General features: G+C 45.1%; 1 protein-coding gene across 18 annotated transcripts in view; it reads right to left on the reverse strand.

Annotated features, from left to right (window-relative positions):
- Positions 1-15,400: 15,400 nt before the first annotated feature.
- Positions 15,401-19,556, reverse strand: part of SVIL (supervillin) — a 209,602-nt gene continuing 205,446 nt past the window's right edge. For all 18 annotated transcript variants that reach the window (XM_077152567.1, XM_077152551.1, XM_077152612.1 and 15 more), the window contains 2 exons: positions 16,507-16,662; positions 15,401-16,407 (listed from right to left, as the gene is read on the reverse strand). In XM_077152567.1, coding sequence (XP_077008682.1) covers positions 16,321-16,407; positions 16,507-16,662 — 243 coding nt within the window. In that variant the 3' untranslated portion in view covers positions 15,401-16,320. The remainder of the gene's footprint in view (positions 16,408-16,506; positions 16,663-19,556) is intronic.

Here is a 19,556-nt window from a genome sequence, read left to right on the forward strand (position 1 = left end):
CAGCTTAGCTTCAGCTCTTAACATACCTTGTCAGGTTTTACTATTGTCTAGGCTTTATGGACAAGAAGCCAGAGACACAGAGAGGCTAAGTGAGTTGCTCAATGAACACAGCTAATAAGTGGAGAAAATTCCAAATCAATGAGGCTCCTGCACCTGTGCTTCTCACCACCAGTCTTAAATGTCAGGGGCTAATCCTAGGGTGGCCTTGGGCCACTCTGCCTTAGATGGATCCCGACTTCCAGTTCTAGGTGAGAAATCCATGGGGAGCTTCCTACTTGGTTGCTTGATGGTGAAGTCAAGGAGGGAACCTGCCAGGGTCAAACCCACAAATCCAGCAGGCAGCCTTCGACTATGCTAAACCAAGCTCTCTGTGGGAGATTTAGTGATCAGAAACACATTTTGCCCCCAAAAGCTTACAAATGAATTGAGGGGTGAAGGTAAACACAAATGACTGATTTAAAGGTGGAATATAGTAAGGGCCATAAGAGAGGTAAGATTCAAGTGCCTTGGATAGTCAGAGAAGAGAAATCACAATGGGTTGGAGGCATCCCCTGAGGAGGTGCCACTTAACCTTCCTAAAGTGTAAGAATAATTTGTCAGCTGAGGTGCAAGAAGGCACCCCAAGCAGAGCAGCCCAAAGATGGAGGGGTGTCGAGGGAATGGAGAGACGTTCTGTGCAGGCAACAAGGGAAGTTGATTTGAAGGGCCAAGCCCAGGAATCTACCTTTCACATAAGTTGCAGGACTGAAGGCTGTGTCCACTGTCCAGGGGGAGATGACAGGCCTGGCCTGGGGTGGTAGCCAGGGAAATGGAGGGGAGGTCTGAGTTCAGGAGAGGGATGAAAAGGGCCTGAAGGGGAACTGCTTAAAAAGTTGAAAAAGGGATCAGACTTTGACCAGAGATGTGAATGAAGCTGACCTGATAGGACTGGGGTAGATCAGAATACAAGGTAAAGGATGATATCACACAACTTCTATGTGAGATCAAAGGGAGAAATGTTTTGTTTCTGCAAAATTTATATTTAGGGTAGTGCACTACCTAATTTAACTTTTATGGACAGTTTAGTTAAACACTGTAAGTACATGGACTTTAGAATAGGGAGTGAGATCTTGTTGGTTTGTCCAGGTTAGTGTGATGCCCTGATATATCCCAAAATAATGTGGGCAGTGAATAAAGAAATATTTGCAAAGTCCCCTTAGGGGACTTGGGAGAAAGGAGGAAGTATCCAACTTCCCCATTTGGAGAATTTCTGATACTCTCACAAGCAGTGGGGACAATAAAATTAACAGGCTGAGCCCTTTATCTGGGGTTCGCCTCTATGAAACTTATTCCTGCAAAGGACAGGCTAAGCCTGCATCAAATTAGGCCTAAGAGTCACCCCTAGAGAACCTCTTTTGTTGTTCAGATGTGGCCTCTCCCTCTAAGCCAACTTGGGAGGTGAATTCACTGCCCTTCCCCTCTAAGGGGAACATGACTCCCAGGGGCCTAAGTCTCCCTGGCAATGTGGGACAGAAATCCTGGGATTCTCTGGGACCTGGCATCATGGGATTGAGAAAGCATTTTTGACCAAAAGGGAGAAGAGAGAAATGAGACAAAATCAAGTTTCTGTGGCTGAGAGATTTCAGAGTTGAGTGGTTATCCTGGAGGTTATTCTTATGCATTATATAGATATCCCTTCTTCATTTAAATGGCATATTGGAGTGGATGGAGGAAAGTACCTGAAACTGTTGCGCTGTATTCCAGTAGCCTTGATTCTTGAAAACGATTGTATAAAGATATACTTTAACAATGTGATTCTGTGATTGTGCAAACCTTGTGTCTGATGCTCCTTTAATCCAGGGTATGGAAAGATGAGTAAAAAAATATGGATACAAATAAATACATAACAGAGGGGCTAAGAGGTAAAAGAAATTGGGTAGACAGAAATACTTTTGGCCAATGAGAGGGAGGGGTAAGGGGTATGGGATGTATGGGTTGCTTCTTGTTTTCTTTTTTATTTCATCTCTGGAGTGATGCAAATGTTCTAAAAATGATCATGGTGATGAATACACAACTACGTGATGATATTGTGAGCCATTGATTGTACAGCATGTATGGACTGCCTCTGTGTGACGATTTGTCAATAAAAGTATAAAAATAAATAAATACATAAATAAAAGAGGGCCTGAGGGGGTGGATGAGAATGGAGGCTAGACGACAGATCAGAGAGAGTTTACAGAAATGGAATTCACAAGACTGCATGAAGCGGGTGAGGGAGAGTCGCTCGTCATTCCTTGAATCCCTGATGCACTTTCTCTTCCCTACACACCAACCCAGTAGCAGGCCCTGCCGGGTCCACCTCTCTAACATATCCCAGAGGCATCACTTCCCAATTCTGCTGCACCACCTGATCCAAGATTCCAACAGAGCTCATCCACTTCGCTGCAGTCGCCTCCAGCTGGCCTCCCCGCTTCTGTTGTGGCCGCCCCGCACATCTCCTCACCGTGGCCGGAGTCAGGGGATCTGGTGGGTTGTCATCCAAACATGATACATTTGAAAGCAAAAAGAGGCAATTCTAATAAGTACACCAGGACAAAAGACACAAACCAGGATTTTCCCGGGCAAACGTGGACATATCAACCCCCTAGCCAGGTGGATCATTTTCAAACATAAATCACATCCCATCACGCGCCTTAATGGGGTCCAATACAATCAGAGAAAAGCCCTGCATTCTCTCACCCCTGCCCCTCAACCCAATCTCATCTTCTCTAACCCACCTCTTTTTTCGCTGGGTTCCCATCACACTATCCTTTCAGTTCCAAAAACTTACGTTTGCTGATCTCTCTACTGGAACACTCTTCCCCAGGTCATCATGGGGCTGACTCCTGCCCACTGTTCAGATCTCTCGCCTGTCCTCTCCCCAGACTGGCTTCCCAGGACCCTGATGATAAGCCTTCCCCATCTATCCAGTCATTATTTTGTACTTACCATTCTCTGAAATTAAACTATTAAGGGACTTCTGCTTTCAGCTCCAACATGTAAAAAGTTTGCAAGCTATCAGTCCTGTCCTTACAATAAGAAAAATATGGACGAATTGAAAATCAAGACCTTTCTTTGACCAATCAGAGAATTGAAGTCTCAGGGCAACTCACCACCCTGGGACCTGGTCAGATGGGGGCATCCAGAGCCACAAGTGAGAGCTGCTTACCTGGAGCAGAGACCATGAGCCATCAACTGGCAGGAACACTTAAATGGCAACTTGGACAATTGCTGGAGCCTCAGTATGGGCTAGTACCATAGTGAGGAGCTCCTGGGACCACAGTCTTAGGGCCCTCTCCCATTTGTGTGGACTTTACCTCCAGCAGCCCCACCAGCTTCCCACGGTAAAGACCTGAGAAAGACCCACAATTCGGGCAGGGGGAGGAGGGTAATCCTTGTGAAAAGACCCAGAATGTTCTCCGTAACAGTGGTCTACCCACCGGTGAGGGAAAGGAGCCTCATCTCAGAGCCTGGGGGAGTTCCTCTCACTCTAGCTCTCTCCGCCTTCCTGTCTCACCTAAGGTGGGGAGGGAAGCTATGCAGGATAAAATGCTTGTGAAGATTGCAGGCCAGAGTGAAAGACTGAGATTTTATTGGAAGGTTACAGACCTGGCCTACACTTATCACCACACCAGCAAGACTTCATGTCATAGCAGCGAATTTCAGCTGAGACGGCTGCAAGACACAGGCTGACTCTCTCTGAGGAAGAGCACTTAGGAAAGCCCAAATGCAAGAACAGAGAGCAAAAGTGAAAACAAGGACACTCAGGAATTTAAAGGTTCTAGCCCTATAACTACAACAAACCTTAAATGAAGTCCGATTTCTAGTGAGATTAACATAAATTCTCCCACTAGAGGCCTTGTTACATCAGTTCCTATGACCTGACACAACATGTCTGGCTTTCCACAAAACATTACAAGTCCTGCAAAATCACAAGAAAAACCACAATCTAAAGAGACAATGCAAGCATCAGAAGAAGATTCAGCTGTCACACAGATATTGGGATTATTAAACAGCAGGACTTTTAAGTAACTATGTTTAATAAGTTAAAAGCTGTCATGGAAGAAATGGGCAACATGTGAGAACAAATGGGTAATGTAAGCAGAGGGATGAAATTCTAAGAAAGGATCAAAAGGAAATGCTAGAAATAAAAAATACTAACAGAAATGAAAAATGCTTTTGATGGGCTCATCAGTAGATATGACATCGCTGCAGAAAGAATCAATGAGCTTTCAGATAGGAAAATAGAAACTTTCCCAACCAAAATGAAAAGAGTAAAATAATGAAAAAAACAGAACATCCAAAAACTGAGATAATTGCAGAAAGAACAATATAATTGGCATACAGAAGAACAGCATGAAACAGAAAAATATTTGAAATAATAATGACAGAGAACTTTCCAAAATAAATGAGATGCCAAACCATAGATCTCAGTAGCTCAGTGGAGTTAAATTACTTACCTGTGTGTTGCTGTTTATTACCTGTCCCCCTTCCTCCCCTGCTAATATACAAGCCTCTTGAGTGCATCTGTCTTGCTCATCTCTGCACCTCTAGAGTCCAGAAAGGGCTTGGAACATAGTAGATGCTCAGCAAATATTTATCAAGTGAATAGAGAGGAGTCTGATTGGTTTTCAGCCTGAGTGTCTATAAGAATGCTGAGTACCATGAAAAGAAACAGGGAAGTCAAGAAAAGGCACTAGGTTGGGGTTAGGCAGAGTATGTGTGCAGGCAGGTGAGTGTGTGTATGTGTGCATGTGTGACAATGAGTTCAGTGGACTGTACCTCCTCAACAACTCTCAAGGCCCTTATTAGTCTTCAGACATCAAGCTGCAACCAGCAGCCCTTGTCCTCTGCTTACCTTCCTCATTTGGTGATTAACTCAATACCTCTAGCTTCAGGATTGAAAAATCCAGTGAAACTTCACTTGAAAATGAGCATTTGCTGGACTCATGTTGACCTGAGCTGGCACATGTTGGCTTGGCACTGGGAGTCTCTGGGCTGCCCACCACTCATCTGCCTCACAAACTGTATCTGGAGATGAGATGTGTGTGCTACAGCTCATGGGACTTTGACACCCTAACTCTCTCTTTCTGAGCCCTGGCAGGCTTCATTTCGCTAACTAAGAAGACTTCTGGTGAACAGCAGGTAAACTCCAGTGGTGCAGATCCACCAGGTAAGCTCCAGTGGTGCAGATCCACCAGGTAAGCTCCAGTGGAGAAGATCCAGGCCGGCCGGCTTACCAAATGTCCCAACAGCCTGAACAAAGGGCCTATGTCTGCTAGGTTCCCCCACAGTCACCACCCAGTTTGGGCCACCATCACCTCCCACTAATATTACACCATCTGACAAATCCTAGCTTTAGTCTCCTCCAATCATTTTCTACCCACTAGCTACAGTGGTCTTGAAAAACAAAAAGATCGGTCCTCTTCTTCTCTCGTTCCAAACACTTCAAAGGCTTCTTGTTGTGCTCAGACCCTTCCTGAACATGGCATTATTTGACCTGCTTTCTTTGCCAGCCTCAATGCTTGCTCCAGTCCCATGACACACCATCCCCCTCCCCCGCCTCAGCTCCCTCCGCCATCTTGAATTATTTGCATTTCTGGGAAGGAGCCACCTCAAATCCTTTGCATATCCTCCCTCCATCTGGTTAACTCTATGATCCTTTTGGTTTAGGTGAAATGTTATTTTCTATGGGAAAACATTTGGGTCCACCCCTTCCAAGTCTAAGTTAAGTGACCTTCTTCTGGATTCCCACAGCACCTCATGCTGTCCTCTCTTGTCAAATTTGTCACACAATATTTTAATGGTCTATTTTCTTATATCTATGTTTTGTTAGAACGGAAGCTCTCCAAGGGAAGTGTTAATTATTCAAAGCTTGGAAATGAGGCACAAAAATTACTCCATGTCCTATACCAGACCATCATCTAACAAGCCTGCCTTAGGGTGTCTGACTCCCCAGGGAATGCAGTTCTGTTTGACTTACAATGTACTAGTGAATAGAGCCTAAAGTCTATACAGTTTTGTTAAGTTAGGTTATGTTGTACAGACAACAAATTAATCTTATAAAAGTAGTGTACAAGGCTACTCTCACACAAATGCTGCCATGAAAAAATCCTCAAGAAACAAACAAAAAACAAGAATTGGCTGAGTGTTGGAAACACCTTGTAACTAAAAGAAAAACCCTTTCCCTGTCCTTCCAGACCCAGGTGTCTGGATGAACCTACAGCCAAAATCAGTATAAATGCAGGAAAACATTTTACCGAATATGAGTGAGTTCCTCGTTCTCCTCTCTCAGGGTCATTCTGTTTTGTTCCCACATCCCATAGTCTTAGTGTTTGGGGAGGACATACCATTTTTTTCTGACATGCTCCCCACTAATACCACATATCCTCTTCTCCTTCCTCACCCTTTGTATTAGTTAGGGTGAGCTGGCTGCTGTAACAAATAGCCCCAAATCTCAGTGGCCTAACTCAATAAAGTTCTTATCATGCATGTCATAGCTCAATGTGGTTTGATTGATGGTGGGCATCGAGGAGCCCATCTGCACTGCACAGCTACTCAGGACTTGGGCCTTTGTCTCCACTGGCCCCTAGAACCTCGGAGTCCTCCCTGGATTCTCTGCATCTGGCCGGCATTTATGCTCCCTGGAACAGCACGTTACTTCCCTCCACTCCCATTGGCCAGAAGGTGGTCACATGACACTACCCACCTGCAAGGGAGCCTGACTATGTGGTACAGCTACAGATCAGGGCAGGGGACGGAATGGGATACAGAGAGCAGTGACGATCACTGTCACCCGCCCCCTGGCCCTCAGTTCTGTTTGTCAAGGGCCTGAGCGGGCAAGGGCCAGCTGCATCTCAGGGTGACTCAGGAGGAGCAGAGAGGAACTCTCTAAATGTTCTGTGTAAGATGGGGTTCTCCACAGGACTGAGTTTGGGTTTCCTACCAGCTTAGCCAGTGGATGAAGTTGGAGAAGGATTTTATTTGACTTTGGAACAAAAGCAAGAAGGGTGTCATTTCTTGCACATCTGAATTTGGGATATAAACGTCATCCCTGAAAATTCTTTTCAGATGCAGTCAGCCTCTCCCAAATTCCAAATGCACCTCTCGTCTGCCCCCTGGTGCCCACAGGGAGCATTGCAGGTGGATTATAAGCATCTCTGAGTGTAGGTGGCTCTGAAGCTTCTTGGTAACTCCTGGTACACAGAATAGCATGATGCACATAGTGGGTGCACAAGAAATATTCTTGAATAGCATGATGCACACAATAGGTGCACAAGAAATTTCTTGAACAAGATTTGGATGGTAAGAAAAGAAGAAGCTAACACATAATTGGACATGTGGATTGTTAAGTAAATCCACGTGTTTCTCTCTCACTCTGTAGCCCAGGAAATTCAAGCTCAGCTTCATTTCCTCTTTTTTTTTTTTTTCTTAGGTGGGTTGTCATCCTAAGTAGAATTATGAGGGGTAGTATTTGCTTCAGTAACTTATTGATGTTATCAGGTATACCTATCAATTCATTTTATTCAATGTAGCAATTGAATGTTGAGTTGCCCTCTATTATGCAATGACTATAATAAATAGAAAAGGCAATGTGTTTACCTTTGAAGAGCCAGAAGACTGGTTGGGAAGATAAATACAAAATAAAAATAAAATAAATAACCCAGTGTAAGTAATGTTATCCTTGCTGCCCCCAGAAGTTTATGACCAACATCATTAGGTGATTGTGTCACCCATTCTTACAGAGTTCATATACAGCTTCAAAATCCTTCTCAACCCAGCACTATAGACGGTTGATAGCACTCAGAGATACTTGTGGTATTAAACTTATTTGTCATCAGAGGCATGCTCAAATAAAGGTTTGCTGGGGGAGCCTAGAAGTCACCTGCTTTGCATACAATTAAGTTTAAATGTTAGGAAGTACAAAAGAGGTTGAATCTTTGAGGTGTTGGGAAAGATATACTAAATTGGAAATGGTACAGCACTTCCAGGCCAAAAGATAGATGTTTCGAAGAGTTGCTTTAATAACTAGAGAAAAGGAATGTTGTACTGTTAGTACTCTTTTTTTTTTTAACATTTGTTTCCTCTATTATTTATTTATTTTTAATCCTTATTTCTTACTCATCTGTCAATATCATAGATAAAAGGAGCATCAGACACAAGATTTTCACAATCCCATAGTCACATTGCAAAAGCTATATCATTATACGTTCATCTTCAAGATTTCCTCTTTCTGTACGTCTCCATGTGTACCCCAGAAAAGGCCATGCTCTTTTAATCGGTCCCTGTGGGGGCAGATCTGTCATGGGTGAGACCTTTAGATTAGGTTGTTTCAATTGAGACGTGGCCCACCCACTTCAAGGGGATGAAACAGACACTTGTTTTCGCTCTAACCGCCCAGTAGCTGCAGGCAGGAAGGACTTGGGCAGGCAGGGCACTCGGTGTTCGACCCGGTCTTGAAAGCAACAGAAGGCAATGCTATTGGGCGTTTGAATGAAGATGCCCCTTTGGACGGCATTTATGGGCTTGAGGGTTCACATCACAGACTCGACAATTTCCCTGCACCCTTGGTGGACAGATCTGGGTGTCACAGTGTAAGATGGGTGTTGGCAAAAGAGAACATGAATTGGCAAGGGGCCAGGAGCCATGATTCAATTATTTTATGGGCTCATCCAAATATTTATTGAGGACTTACGATGTGTTATGAAGTGAACAAAATGGATAAACATCCTAGGCCTAATGTAGTTTATATTTTAAAAGGGGGAAATGGATGGTGTGTTAAAATGGCATCTAGGTAAAGCATTCAGTGACTCATACGGCCAGCAACATGAAAGAGAAAAATACTGCAAGGAAGTGGGGTGGGTAGGGTGCTGCAGTAGGAGCAGATAATGCCTCTGATAAGGAGGCAGATAAATAGAGACCTAAAGGAAATGAGGAAGGAGACTTGTGAATGTGGGGGAAGAGCTAGGCAAGGGCAAGTACAAAGGTCCTGGGGCCAGAGTGTGCCTGGGAAGATGCTACTGTGGGGGGAGGGGCGGGGGCAGTTCACAGAACAGCATGCTTCGCTCAGAGAAGACAGAGGAACATGTGAAAGCTGTCACTTCAGAAAGGGAGTGCCATATTCTCCAGAGCATGGAAATGGGAGAGGGCCTGGCCAGGCGGATCTGGACTCAGCAGCATCCAGAGGGACAACTGGAGCTTGGCTGGGGGTGTGGAAGCCTGGAGCCCTGTGCTGATCGTCTCAGTCGCTAGGGCCTATCGTGAGTGTGTGGTCCCGTGCCGCCCCTGTGACCTGATTTCTTGCCCCTGAGCCCCTGGTCAGGTGGGAAAGGGGCAGGAAGTGAGGAAACACAGGTGACCTACCGGAATTGTGTGGCCAAGGGGACAGCAAGGCACTCCCCGCCCCCCGCCGGCCTCACTGCATGGCCTTGCCTGAGGCTCTTCGCCCCAGCTGCGGCTGCTGGACTGTGGTGCCCAGCTCACCCCTCGGTCGGGTTTGAGGCGGGGGGCCGGGGGGAAGGAGGGTGCAGTCGTGATCCCAGCAGGGTCCTGGGAAACGAAGCAGAACTTGGAAGGACGGCTCGAGAACTCTCAGCCCTGATTTAAAAGGAGGTTCCTGATCATGCCATTTTTCCTGCTTGGTTATTCAGCACATTGCATAGATGCTTATGAATCAGCCCCAAGTGCGGCTAATTTAACATTTGAGAACTAAGATTCAGCGCTTTCCATCTGCAGGGCATTTTTCTGCCATAAACTAATTGATTCACCTTCACTCTATACATGGCCAAGCTGGCAAAGGGAAGATGTTTGAAGAAGCCAGAAAACAAAAATGGGAGTGTGTGCAGCAGGCTGGAATCCTTATAGCAAGATGAGGTGTGGCGGCTGAAGCCCCAAATCTTCGGGCGGTCTTGTTTAATTGTGTGATTTGTCACTGCTGCCACACAGGATGCCAGACAGTGGGTGTGCCTTTGGGGGATGTTCCCAGGAGCCTCGGGTGGGGACACACTCTCCCAGGGACAACCTCCGCACAGGATTACAATCCTTTCTGCTGGTAACAAGTTTTGGTGTGGGGCTGAGTCAGTGACCAGGTCTTCTCCTACTCCATCGCCCGGGAGCTGCCATTTCCTTCTGAGGCCAGGACTCGGGTCAGGGGCCAGGAAGAGCCCTGGAGGTGACGCGGTGGCTTCTGCCCATGACCAGAAACACCACCTGCTGACCCTGCAGCCCTGCACTCAGCACCGCCAGCTCAGGGCCAAAGGGACACTTGGCCTTCAAGAACCTCCATATTTCCTTTCCTGGCCACTCCAGCGTGGAGCCCCGGCTTCACCAGCTGGCGGATTGCAGCTGACACGTTATTCCAAAGGTATCATTTCCATATCCAGAGTGACCATCTCACTCTATCACTCCCTGATTAAAAATAATATTAATGAAGAGTTTAAAGACTTGGTAAACTGGCCAGTGGGAATGATATCTCACCTATCGCAGTGGAAGCTCCAGGATTCCTGCCCTGGAGGGGCCTGGGAAGCTAGCTGGTTAGGGGTGGGTCTAGAGGACTGGTCTAGAAGCTGTTTTCTCCCTGAGACTCTGGGGAAAGGAGCCATGTGAAGGCAGCAGGATACAGTAGAGTCAGAAGCAAGATAAAATTCCACCTCTACCATTTCCTAGCAATGGGAAGTTACTTAACCTCAGAGATCTGCATCTGCAAAGTGAGGATAACAAGGCCCTCACAGGGCATTTGCGGGAATTTGACAAAATCAGGTAGAAAAAGGGCTCAGCGTGTGGGAAACACCCTCTCATCCCTCTCCTTCCTTTCCTAATACCCTCCTTAATGGAACATGATAATAGGCCTTCTTGTGTCTCAATGAGTCAGTAATAATCAGATGCAGATGGCTCAGCCACAAATAATCAAATCTGGAAACAACCCTTGCATCACGCCTTCCATAACGAGGTCTGCCATCTTAGCCAAGTCAATTAAACTTTTCACGTCTTAGCCCTTCATCCACCTCAGAGAATTATTCAAAGTTTTTTTTAAAGGATTTAAAGTACTTCAACATTTAAAATGGCAAGAGAAGCACAAGATTCAGAAATATTTAATATTTTCAACGTAACTGAATAATTTCTTCCTTGTATCATCATTGGATATCTGTAAAAAATGGAAGTATTTTGTAAAAAATCTACTCCAGCATTCCCCATGTAGCATGTTGTTTGCTGGAGATTTCAGAAACATCTCTATAGGAAGACTAGACTGGATGGGCTGATGCTCAGCTGTGGCGAGAAATCCTCCCCATCCTTTCAGGCCTCTCCCGAGACGTCCTCCATGCAGCGGCCCCCATTCCTTCCTCTCCCTCCTCCCACCTCCCTCCAAGCAGGTGGGGCTCCCACTGCAGCTTTAGCTGTACTTCTTGGGGACTTACTATCATTCCGTGCTCCCGGGGAATGCCCAGCCACGTCCCACATTTGCCTTCTCTTTTGAGCCTTTCACTTTGCATCCACTCAATACACCCAGTGTGCGTGGGTGAATCCCCTGGTAAGGGCAGGTCTGGTGTGTTTGCATGTGGGGCTGGAAACACACTCAGCAGACGATGGGGTCGGTCTGAAGCTGTGGGAAGCCTTCCAGGACTCCCCGGCATTAGATGTTGAGAACTTTTTCCACAACTTTTATAAGACCATGAAGGAATGCCAGAGCCGACTTTTTCTGCCCTGTACCTTCCATGACTCTGGTATGCATTCATTTCAGCCTGTCGTTTCCATTTCAATCGCAGCAGCACAATTTAAGAGCTCAGTAGAGGGCCAGTTCGTTATTAGAAATGAGAGGCAGAGTAAGAAGTCAACGGAGCTGCGTTCTACCCTGTGCATTCAAATGGTGAAGGGAGTGGGACACTTTCATCCCAGCTCAACTCCAAGGGGCCGTTTACCAGAACATACATTCTGGGCAGACGTTGCCTTGCAAGCCTGTCTTTCTGATCCGACATGCAGAGGGGTCCTTCCCTGGCAGCTGGTCCGTGGCAGCCAGTAGCGTCCTTTCTCTGGTGTGGACAGAGCCAGCACGTGCAATGCAGAGTTAAAACTAGACGCTGGCTTTGGGTCCAGTGCCACCCCAGTAGAACCGATTTTCAATGATTTGCTTTGAATCATCTGCTGGGATCTTTAAGGGAGAAACAGGGCACTATATTCCTTTCCTGGTGGCTTCCATGTGACTGCCCCCTAGACTTGGGCCACCCTGCCACTCAGAAAGACTCTGCACAGCCCCTCTCTGTTTGTATTTGAGACCAAAAAAGGCCTTTGAAGATGAATCCCTCAATTCTCTCTCTGGCTCCTCCTTGATGCTGCCCATCCTTAGCCAGGAATGAAAATGGCTTTGGGTGGTGGTGGTGCAGGGGGGTGGGGGAGCACAGGTGGGAGGGGTGGCTGGGGCCACGGGCAAGGGCTATCTCAGGCCTTCCCTCTGTGTCTGCCTCCTGTCATCTCAGAACCTCAGGCACCCAGAGAAACATCCAGAGACCAGTGTCCGGGGCCTGTTGTTAACAGAAAAATTAAGATGCAGAAAAAACGTTGACATTAGCAAATGATGCTTTGGGTTAGCTCTTTGTGATCGCAGATTTTAAAAATGGAATAGTCTCCTCCAGGAAGCTTGAATGCCTCGGAGGGGAAGCAGCCGTGCCACTGAAGGAGACGGGTGGAGGAGAGAACGGAAGACACAACGGAACAAGGAAGATGCAATTTGTTTCTTTAATAAATATGAGCATACCCATCTATATCAGTGGATGTAAATAAAAAGTGTAGAAGAATGTAAATCAAATTATTGAAGTACTTTTATTTGGGACATGGGATCGTCTATAATTTTCAATTTCTCAATTCCATGTCCTTGTAATGTTTGCATTTTTCACATAAGATTGAATGTTACTATTTTTTAACAGCTTTATTGAAATATTATATATAAATAAAATAGGCCTGTTACTGAGCTTTAGTGCATTTATAAAGTTGTGCAACCATCTCCTGTTCGACAGAACATTTCCATCACCCCCAAAAGTTCCCTCGTGCCCTTTCGTCAATCCCTGCTCCCATCCTTAGCCCACCACTGAGCTGCTCTCTGTCTGTATGGATTTACTTTTTCTAGAAGTTTCACATAAATAGAATCAAACACTCCAAGGGATTTTGTAGCTGACTTCTTTCACTTAGTGTTTCTGAGGTCTATGGATCCCTGCATTATGAGCAGTCTCTTCCCGTTTGCTGCTGAGGTGCATTGAGGATGCACCACAGTTGGGTCACGTGTTTCCCCAGTGGGTGGACACGTGGGTTGTCTCCAGGTTTTGGCTATTCTGAATGAAGCTGCAACGAATATCCCTGTACAAGTCTCCGTGTGGGCCTAAGTATGACTTTTATAATCACAAAAACAAAACAAAAACAGTCTACACATACGGACCAAAATGAATTAACAGACCGTTTCTGGAATACATCTCCTTTTGTCAAAAATGCAAGTTCTGAGAGCAGGACAGACATTTTAAGTAGGGAGAGAAAAGAAGTGGGCTCCTGGGCAGGCTTTCCTTTACTCTAATCTGGGGAACATCTCAAGGAGAACAAATAGAGAGGACTGTTTCACTCCAGGAAATTACTTGTAATTGTCAAGTTCAACCAAAGCTGGCGAGAGTGGTTTAATTTTGGACCTGCCGTGGGGGAAAGGCCTGAAATAAGCACACAACTTAATTAGCTGAGTTGCTAACGTTTAGCAGTTCAAGTTTTTAGGCCCAGTCTTTTCTCAGTGTGTAATGGTCGGAAGTCGCAGTATGGAAGGAAAAGGTTCAGAAAATTTATATAAGAAAGGATCTAGTTCTGTAAGCAGAAAAGAGATGGAGTAAAACCATGCTGAGAAGAGGAGATGAAATATAAATTAGCAACACAGGACTGGGGTGCCCACAAAGAAACGGGAGCAGTCTCTCAGCACAAAATGGGGGCCATGTTTAATATTAGTAGAGATGTATTATTTGAAAGCACTTTGGGATAATCCTGTAGTAATGAATTCTGCTAATATCCAACTAAAACAAGCTTTTCACTGGAAGTTACTGTAGCACCTTAAGTGGCTTTAATTAAATATAAGGATACAAGTGACTTCTCATGTATATTTTATTATTTTAACCTCTCACGGATGTTGGCAGCCCCACCTCTGAGAGTGGTGCTTTCCTGCTCCCCCGATAAACTCTTGACCTTTTCTCAAGTCCTCTTTTCACACCAAGTATGGGACATAAACCTTGAACCCTCTGCCTTTTGCCTCTACATTTCTTTCTTTTGAGAGTTCTACTTGTTTTTGGTTTTATCTACAATTTCTAGGTGCCTGACTGCATTCCTTGACGCAACCCTCATGCTCTCATATTTTGGCTACCGTAACGATAAGATACTTTGACTGGCAGGACAAATCTAGCACTTGATAATTTCTCCAAAGAGCTTCCACTGGATCCTTGCCAGGGATGCTGTGATGTAGGCACAATGGCTATTCTTCGTTTTTAGGTGCATAGTCCAGGAAGCGAACCCGAGTCTCCCGCATGGAAGGCAGGCATTCTAACCACCCATGCACCCAGAATGGCTATTCTTGTCTCCCTTTTTCAAAAAGAGGAAAGAAGCTGAAAGTTCAGTGTCTGTCTGATCCCAGTCTGGCAGGCCAGAGCAGGTCAGAGATTCTCTGGGGCAGCCCAGGATGGGGGCGTGTAATTAAGTCAGGAGGCTTCAGGCAAATGTTCTGGTCTTCTACAGTTTAAACTGAAACCAAAAAGTGGGGAGGGGTTGGGGACAGTGCATAGTAGGTCTACAGAGTATGTTCAAAACCATGGATTTCAGATTTTGAAAAACAAATGAGCTTGTGAAGAGTTTTCTGACTCATTTTTAAGTTTCCTAAATGCCTTATATATAAGACTTAAAAAAAAAAAAGGCACCAAGACCCTGGCTTTGAGAAGTAGTTACGACAGTTGTAGCAATAAAGAGTTTCTGTTGAATGAAAGGTAGTTTGCAAAAATATGTCTTCAGTATAGTATTTAGAACTAATTTTTTGTTTGTTTGTTTGTGTCTTCTTTTTTTTACTATTATTATTTTTATTTTTTTCTCTATATTAACATTCTATATCTTTTTCTGTTGTTTTGCTAGTTCTTTTCCTAAATTGATGAAATGTACTAAGAAATGATGATCATGCATCTATGTGACGATGTTAGAACTAATTTTATGGATTAGTGTCTATTTAATCTTATTACCTTTGTATAAAATCTTTCCCTAAATGAAACACAAAATTACAGCAGTTAATCTTTAATGGTGAAATATTGGTTCTAGGCTAACAATTTGCACACACACAATATTTTTCAGAAAGGAACATGCTTGAAATTCAAGGTAAACCAATTGATTAATTTTGTGTTTATTCTGAAGTTTTTATTTTGGAGTCCTGTATTCCAAAGAGACATGTTTCATGTTTACAACAGGTATTAGAAATTGAGATGTTTTTATTTCTACTGTTTTAAAGTAAAATTGGAGATAATGTTCCAAACCATCATCAAAATTGCAGACCAAACTTTTCAGTATATAAACTGTACATAAAAACAAGGCACTATACATTTTTGGGGGAAATATTAAGGTAGAGAGGTGGATTCGCATAGATTCCTAAGAGTCCATGCCATTACATACAGATTCTTTGTTCATGCTAGCACCTGCAGCAGTACTCAGAACAAGTCAGAACTAACATCATAGGAAACATTTCGGAACGTGTGTAAAGATACATATCGGTGGGAGAGCTAATTCAATAGAAGCAGCTCCATCTACTTTTTAATATGATTTTGACACTGAAGAGATCCGAAAAGTGAATGAATACATATTGCTTTGTTAAATACATACTCGATTTATATGGTGTTTATATAAATATATATATATATTTTAGAATCCACAAACTATGAAAATAACACTTTATAAAGAGAACTGCTTCAAAAAAAAAAAAATTAGGCAACGCCTGGCTGGGATAAGAGGAAAGGGCTGCAGCTGCTGCTGGGGACCCACTGCTTAAGTGCACATCAAAGATATTTTTATGAACTTCACCTGCTGAGTTGTGGAAAGAACGTTTCCAAAGAGTCCTCTGAAACACTTACAAAATGCACAACTCCAGGACAGGAGAGGAGAGCTAATAAAGTCAGGTTTTGAAAACCCTGATGAAAAAATACATTTTTATAAAATACCAGTCCAAAAAAAAAAAAAAAAAGCCATTTTCCTGGTCCAAGTGGTACTGGAAGTGACGGCAGGATAATGCCTGCTCCTTCCTGGCGAGTGGCCGGGTGCTCAGAACAGACCTTTGGCTTTCTTCAGATTCACCTGCTTCCAGGAAGGCAGGGCGTGGTACTCCGCTCTGGTCATGTCTAGTGCAAACTGCAGGAAGTGGGACAGGAGACCCGCAGGTGAGCGCACGGCTGCATGGCCCGGGCTCGCTGCTCCATCTGCCCCTCTCCGCCTCCCCAGAACACCTACCTCGAAGTCTTCATCGGTCAGATAAATTTCAAGCTTTAGAGGGTCTACCCCTTCGGGGAGCGGCCGTGCCAGGAGGTCAGCCAGTGGATAAACGGTCTTGCAGAGCCTGGCCAAGACATCTTCCACGAGGGTGATCTGGTTAGAAACTTCCGTATCCTAGAGAGGGGGGCAGAGAGGAGCTTGCTGGGTCCCACACCTGGACAGCGGGACGAAGCGCTTGCAGACAGCGAACCCTGCCCCATCCCAGCAAGCAGGGAGGCAGGGGACAACCAGCTGCATTTCACCGCGGAGAAAGTGGAGCCTCTGAAATGTGCGGGACTTGCCCCAAGTCCTGCAGTCCTCCCCAATTTCTAAATGTTTTTTCACTCCAACGCAAAGTTGAGAATAAATCCAGTTCTCAGTACTGCCACGGGAAAACACGTTTAGTGAGCATCCCATGTGTTGATTATAGTATGAGATTATTTAATTCGAAGTCTTAATGCCAGAAGCAGCCAAATAATGGAATTTTTAAAAAAGTTATTTGGAAAACAATTAAGCTCAAAAGAAATCACGCCTTTACCCCTCCAGGTCTTAACCCACAGTAGAAAAAGAAAGTAAGAAGATGCATCTAGGGCATGCTGGGGCTGGATCTGGCTTTTGAGTTTATGTCTTCTTTCACCGTGGTGCTCATTTAATCTGGACAGCTCGTCCTGAGGCATCACCTTCCTGCATTCATCTGGGGACCCCGGGCTGGGTGCTTCTCTTTGGGTGGGTGGGGGCAGAGCCACTGCCGCTGTCCAGCGTCCGGCAGACCTGAGACAAAGGCTGGGCCTGACGCAGGAGGTCTTCCCTCACTACCTCGAAGACTCTGGGGGAGCCACTCTGTGCTCCTGAGCCTCAGTTTCCTTCAGCGGTAAAATGGGGCAGTAAGAAGAAGAATCGTAAAGGACTGTTGTGGAAACCAATCGAGAAAATCAAAGTAAAGAGTCTGAAGCAGTGCCAGGCCCGGCACGAGTTTTCAGTAAATGTGAGTTATGATGATGATTTGCTGGTGTGGCAGCCAGACTGCCCACCTGCTGGAGACCCTGGACCCTACACGGCCCACGGCGGTCTCCACCTTATCTGCAGGGGATTCAGAAAAAGGATGCAATTTACATCCCTGAATGCAGACCAGCGGCAGCAACAATACTTGTAATCCTTACGGCATTTAGGTTTTGCTGACCACAAATTTAAGGTGAACAGAACCTTCTCCCTCTGACTCTCTGTGGCAAAAGCTGGAGCCTGCGACCAGCCCCTTTCCTAGGGAGATGGGATGGGCCTGGCTGAACAGAGCTGGGTTAGGGTCCACGGCGCCGGGTGCACCCACGAAACAGCTTCTGTCTACGGGTGTATTAGTTAGATTCAGTTGTCAACTTGGCCAGGTGAGCATACCTAGTCTTGTTGCCGTGGACATAAGCCAATGGTACCTGAACCTCATCTGTTGCTCATTACATCTGCAGTCGGTTAGGAGGCGTGTCTGCTGCAATGAGTGACATTTTACTTAATTGGCTGGTGCTTAAATGAGAATGCAATGTAGCACAGCCTAAGCAGCTCAGCATTCCTCATCTCAGCACAAGCAGCTCAGCCCAGGCCTTTGGAGATGCAGAAAGAAGTCACCCCAGGGAAAGTTGTTGGAACCCAGGGGTCTGGAGAGAAGACCAGCAGAGACCATCTTGTGCCTTCCACGTAAGAAAGAACCTCAGTGGAAAGTTAGCTGCCTTTCCTCTGAAGAAACAACAAAATAAATCCCCTTTTATTAAAAGCCAATCCATCTCTGGTGTGTTGCATTCCGGCAGCTAGCAAACTAGAACAACGGGTATGCAGGACTGAACTTGATTTTTGTTTAAAATTGTTCAGGCCACCTTAAATATACTCATCTCATTTCCCCTAGAGAAACAGAACTGCATGACAGCAACAAAACCCAAACCAAGCAAACCTACTCCCTACCAGACCACAAAACCCTTGGAATTGCTATTGCTAGTAATGTAGAAACCCATAAATTAAGAAACTGTAGATAGCTGTGTGTGATGGTTAAATTCGTGTGGCAACTTGGCCAAGTAATGGTCCAGCTGGGTTCGCCAAGCAAGCACTGGGCTGGTGGTAACTGTGAGGACACTTCCTGGACATAAATCACCAGTAAGTTGACAGCACTGATGGCTGATTTCATCTACAATCAACTGAGGGGACTGCCTTCAACAATGAGAGGCGTCTCGTCCAGTCTGTTGAAAGCCTTAATGGTAGAGGTGATGATTTCAGCAGTCAGGAAGAATTTCCATCTCCCCTTCAGCCAGCCAGCTTCTTTCTCCTGGGGCATTCATGGAAAACCCTCGTTGGAGTTTCCCACGTGCAGCCTGCCCTCTGGAATTTGGATTTGCCCATACCTGCAGTCGCATGAGACAGCTTTATAATATATGACACATCTCCTGCCAGTTCCGTGTCCCTGGAGACCCCTGACTAATACACTGTGGTAAGCTTCTTCTTTTCCATAACACTCCCGGTAATCACAGAGTTTGGTAAATAGAGGCTATGACAAATGTCTCATATGGTTTTAGCAGGTGGTTTAGTAAAAGAAAAAAATTAATGAGCTAATCTGAGTGATTCACAATCCATTCATTCATTTAGTTATGTGAACACATGAATTCATCAGATTCGTTTTGTTTCTCCTCCTCACAAAGCTAACAGGTGAAACAGGAGGCTTTTTTTGTGTGTCTTACAGGGACCCAGAGAAGCAAGTAATGTGAGGTGACAGGTCTTCAGCTACCAGAATGCAGAGATACTAGTTTTTATTTATACAGCTTCTTCAAAATCACAAAATTCACCTTTCCTTTTAAAATTTTTTAACTTGAGCATCATATGTAGAAAATTACCAAAATACTTAAACTATTTTTCTCTTCCTACACTAAAATTCTATGTATGTAAAAGGGAAAACATTCTTTCGCTCTGAAATGCAGCTGGATGCTTATCTCCAGGGGGACGAATCCGCCCACAGCTGGGCCGCTGGCGCGGGTCAGGGTCGGGGTCAGGGTCGCCAC

Source organism: Tamandua tetradactyla, chromosome 1 (genome assembly GCF_023851605.1).
Source record: "Tamandua tetradactyla isolate mTamTet1 chromosome 1, mTamTet1.pri, whole genome shotgun sequence".
In the NCBI taxonomy this organism is placed as follows: Eukaryota; Metazoa; Chordata; class Mammalia; order Pilosa; family Myrmecophagidae; genus Tamandua; species Tamandua tetradactyla.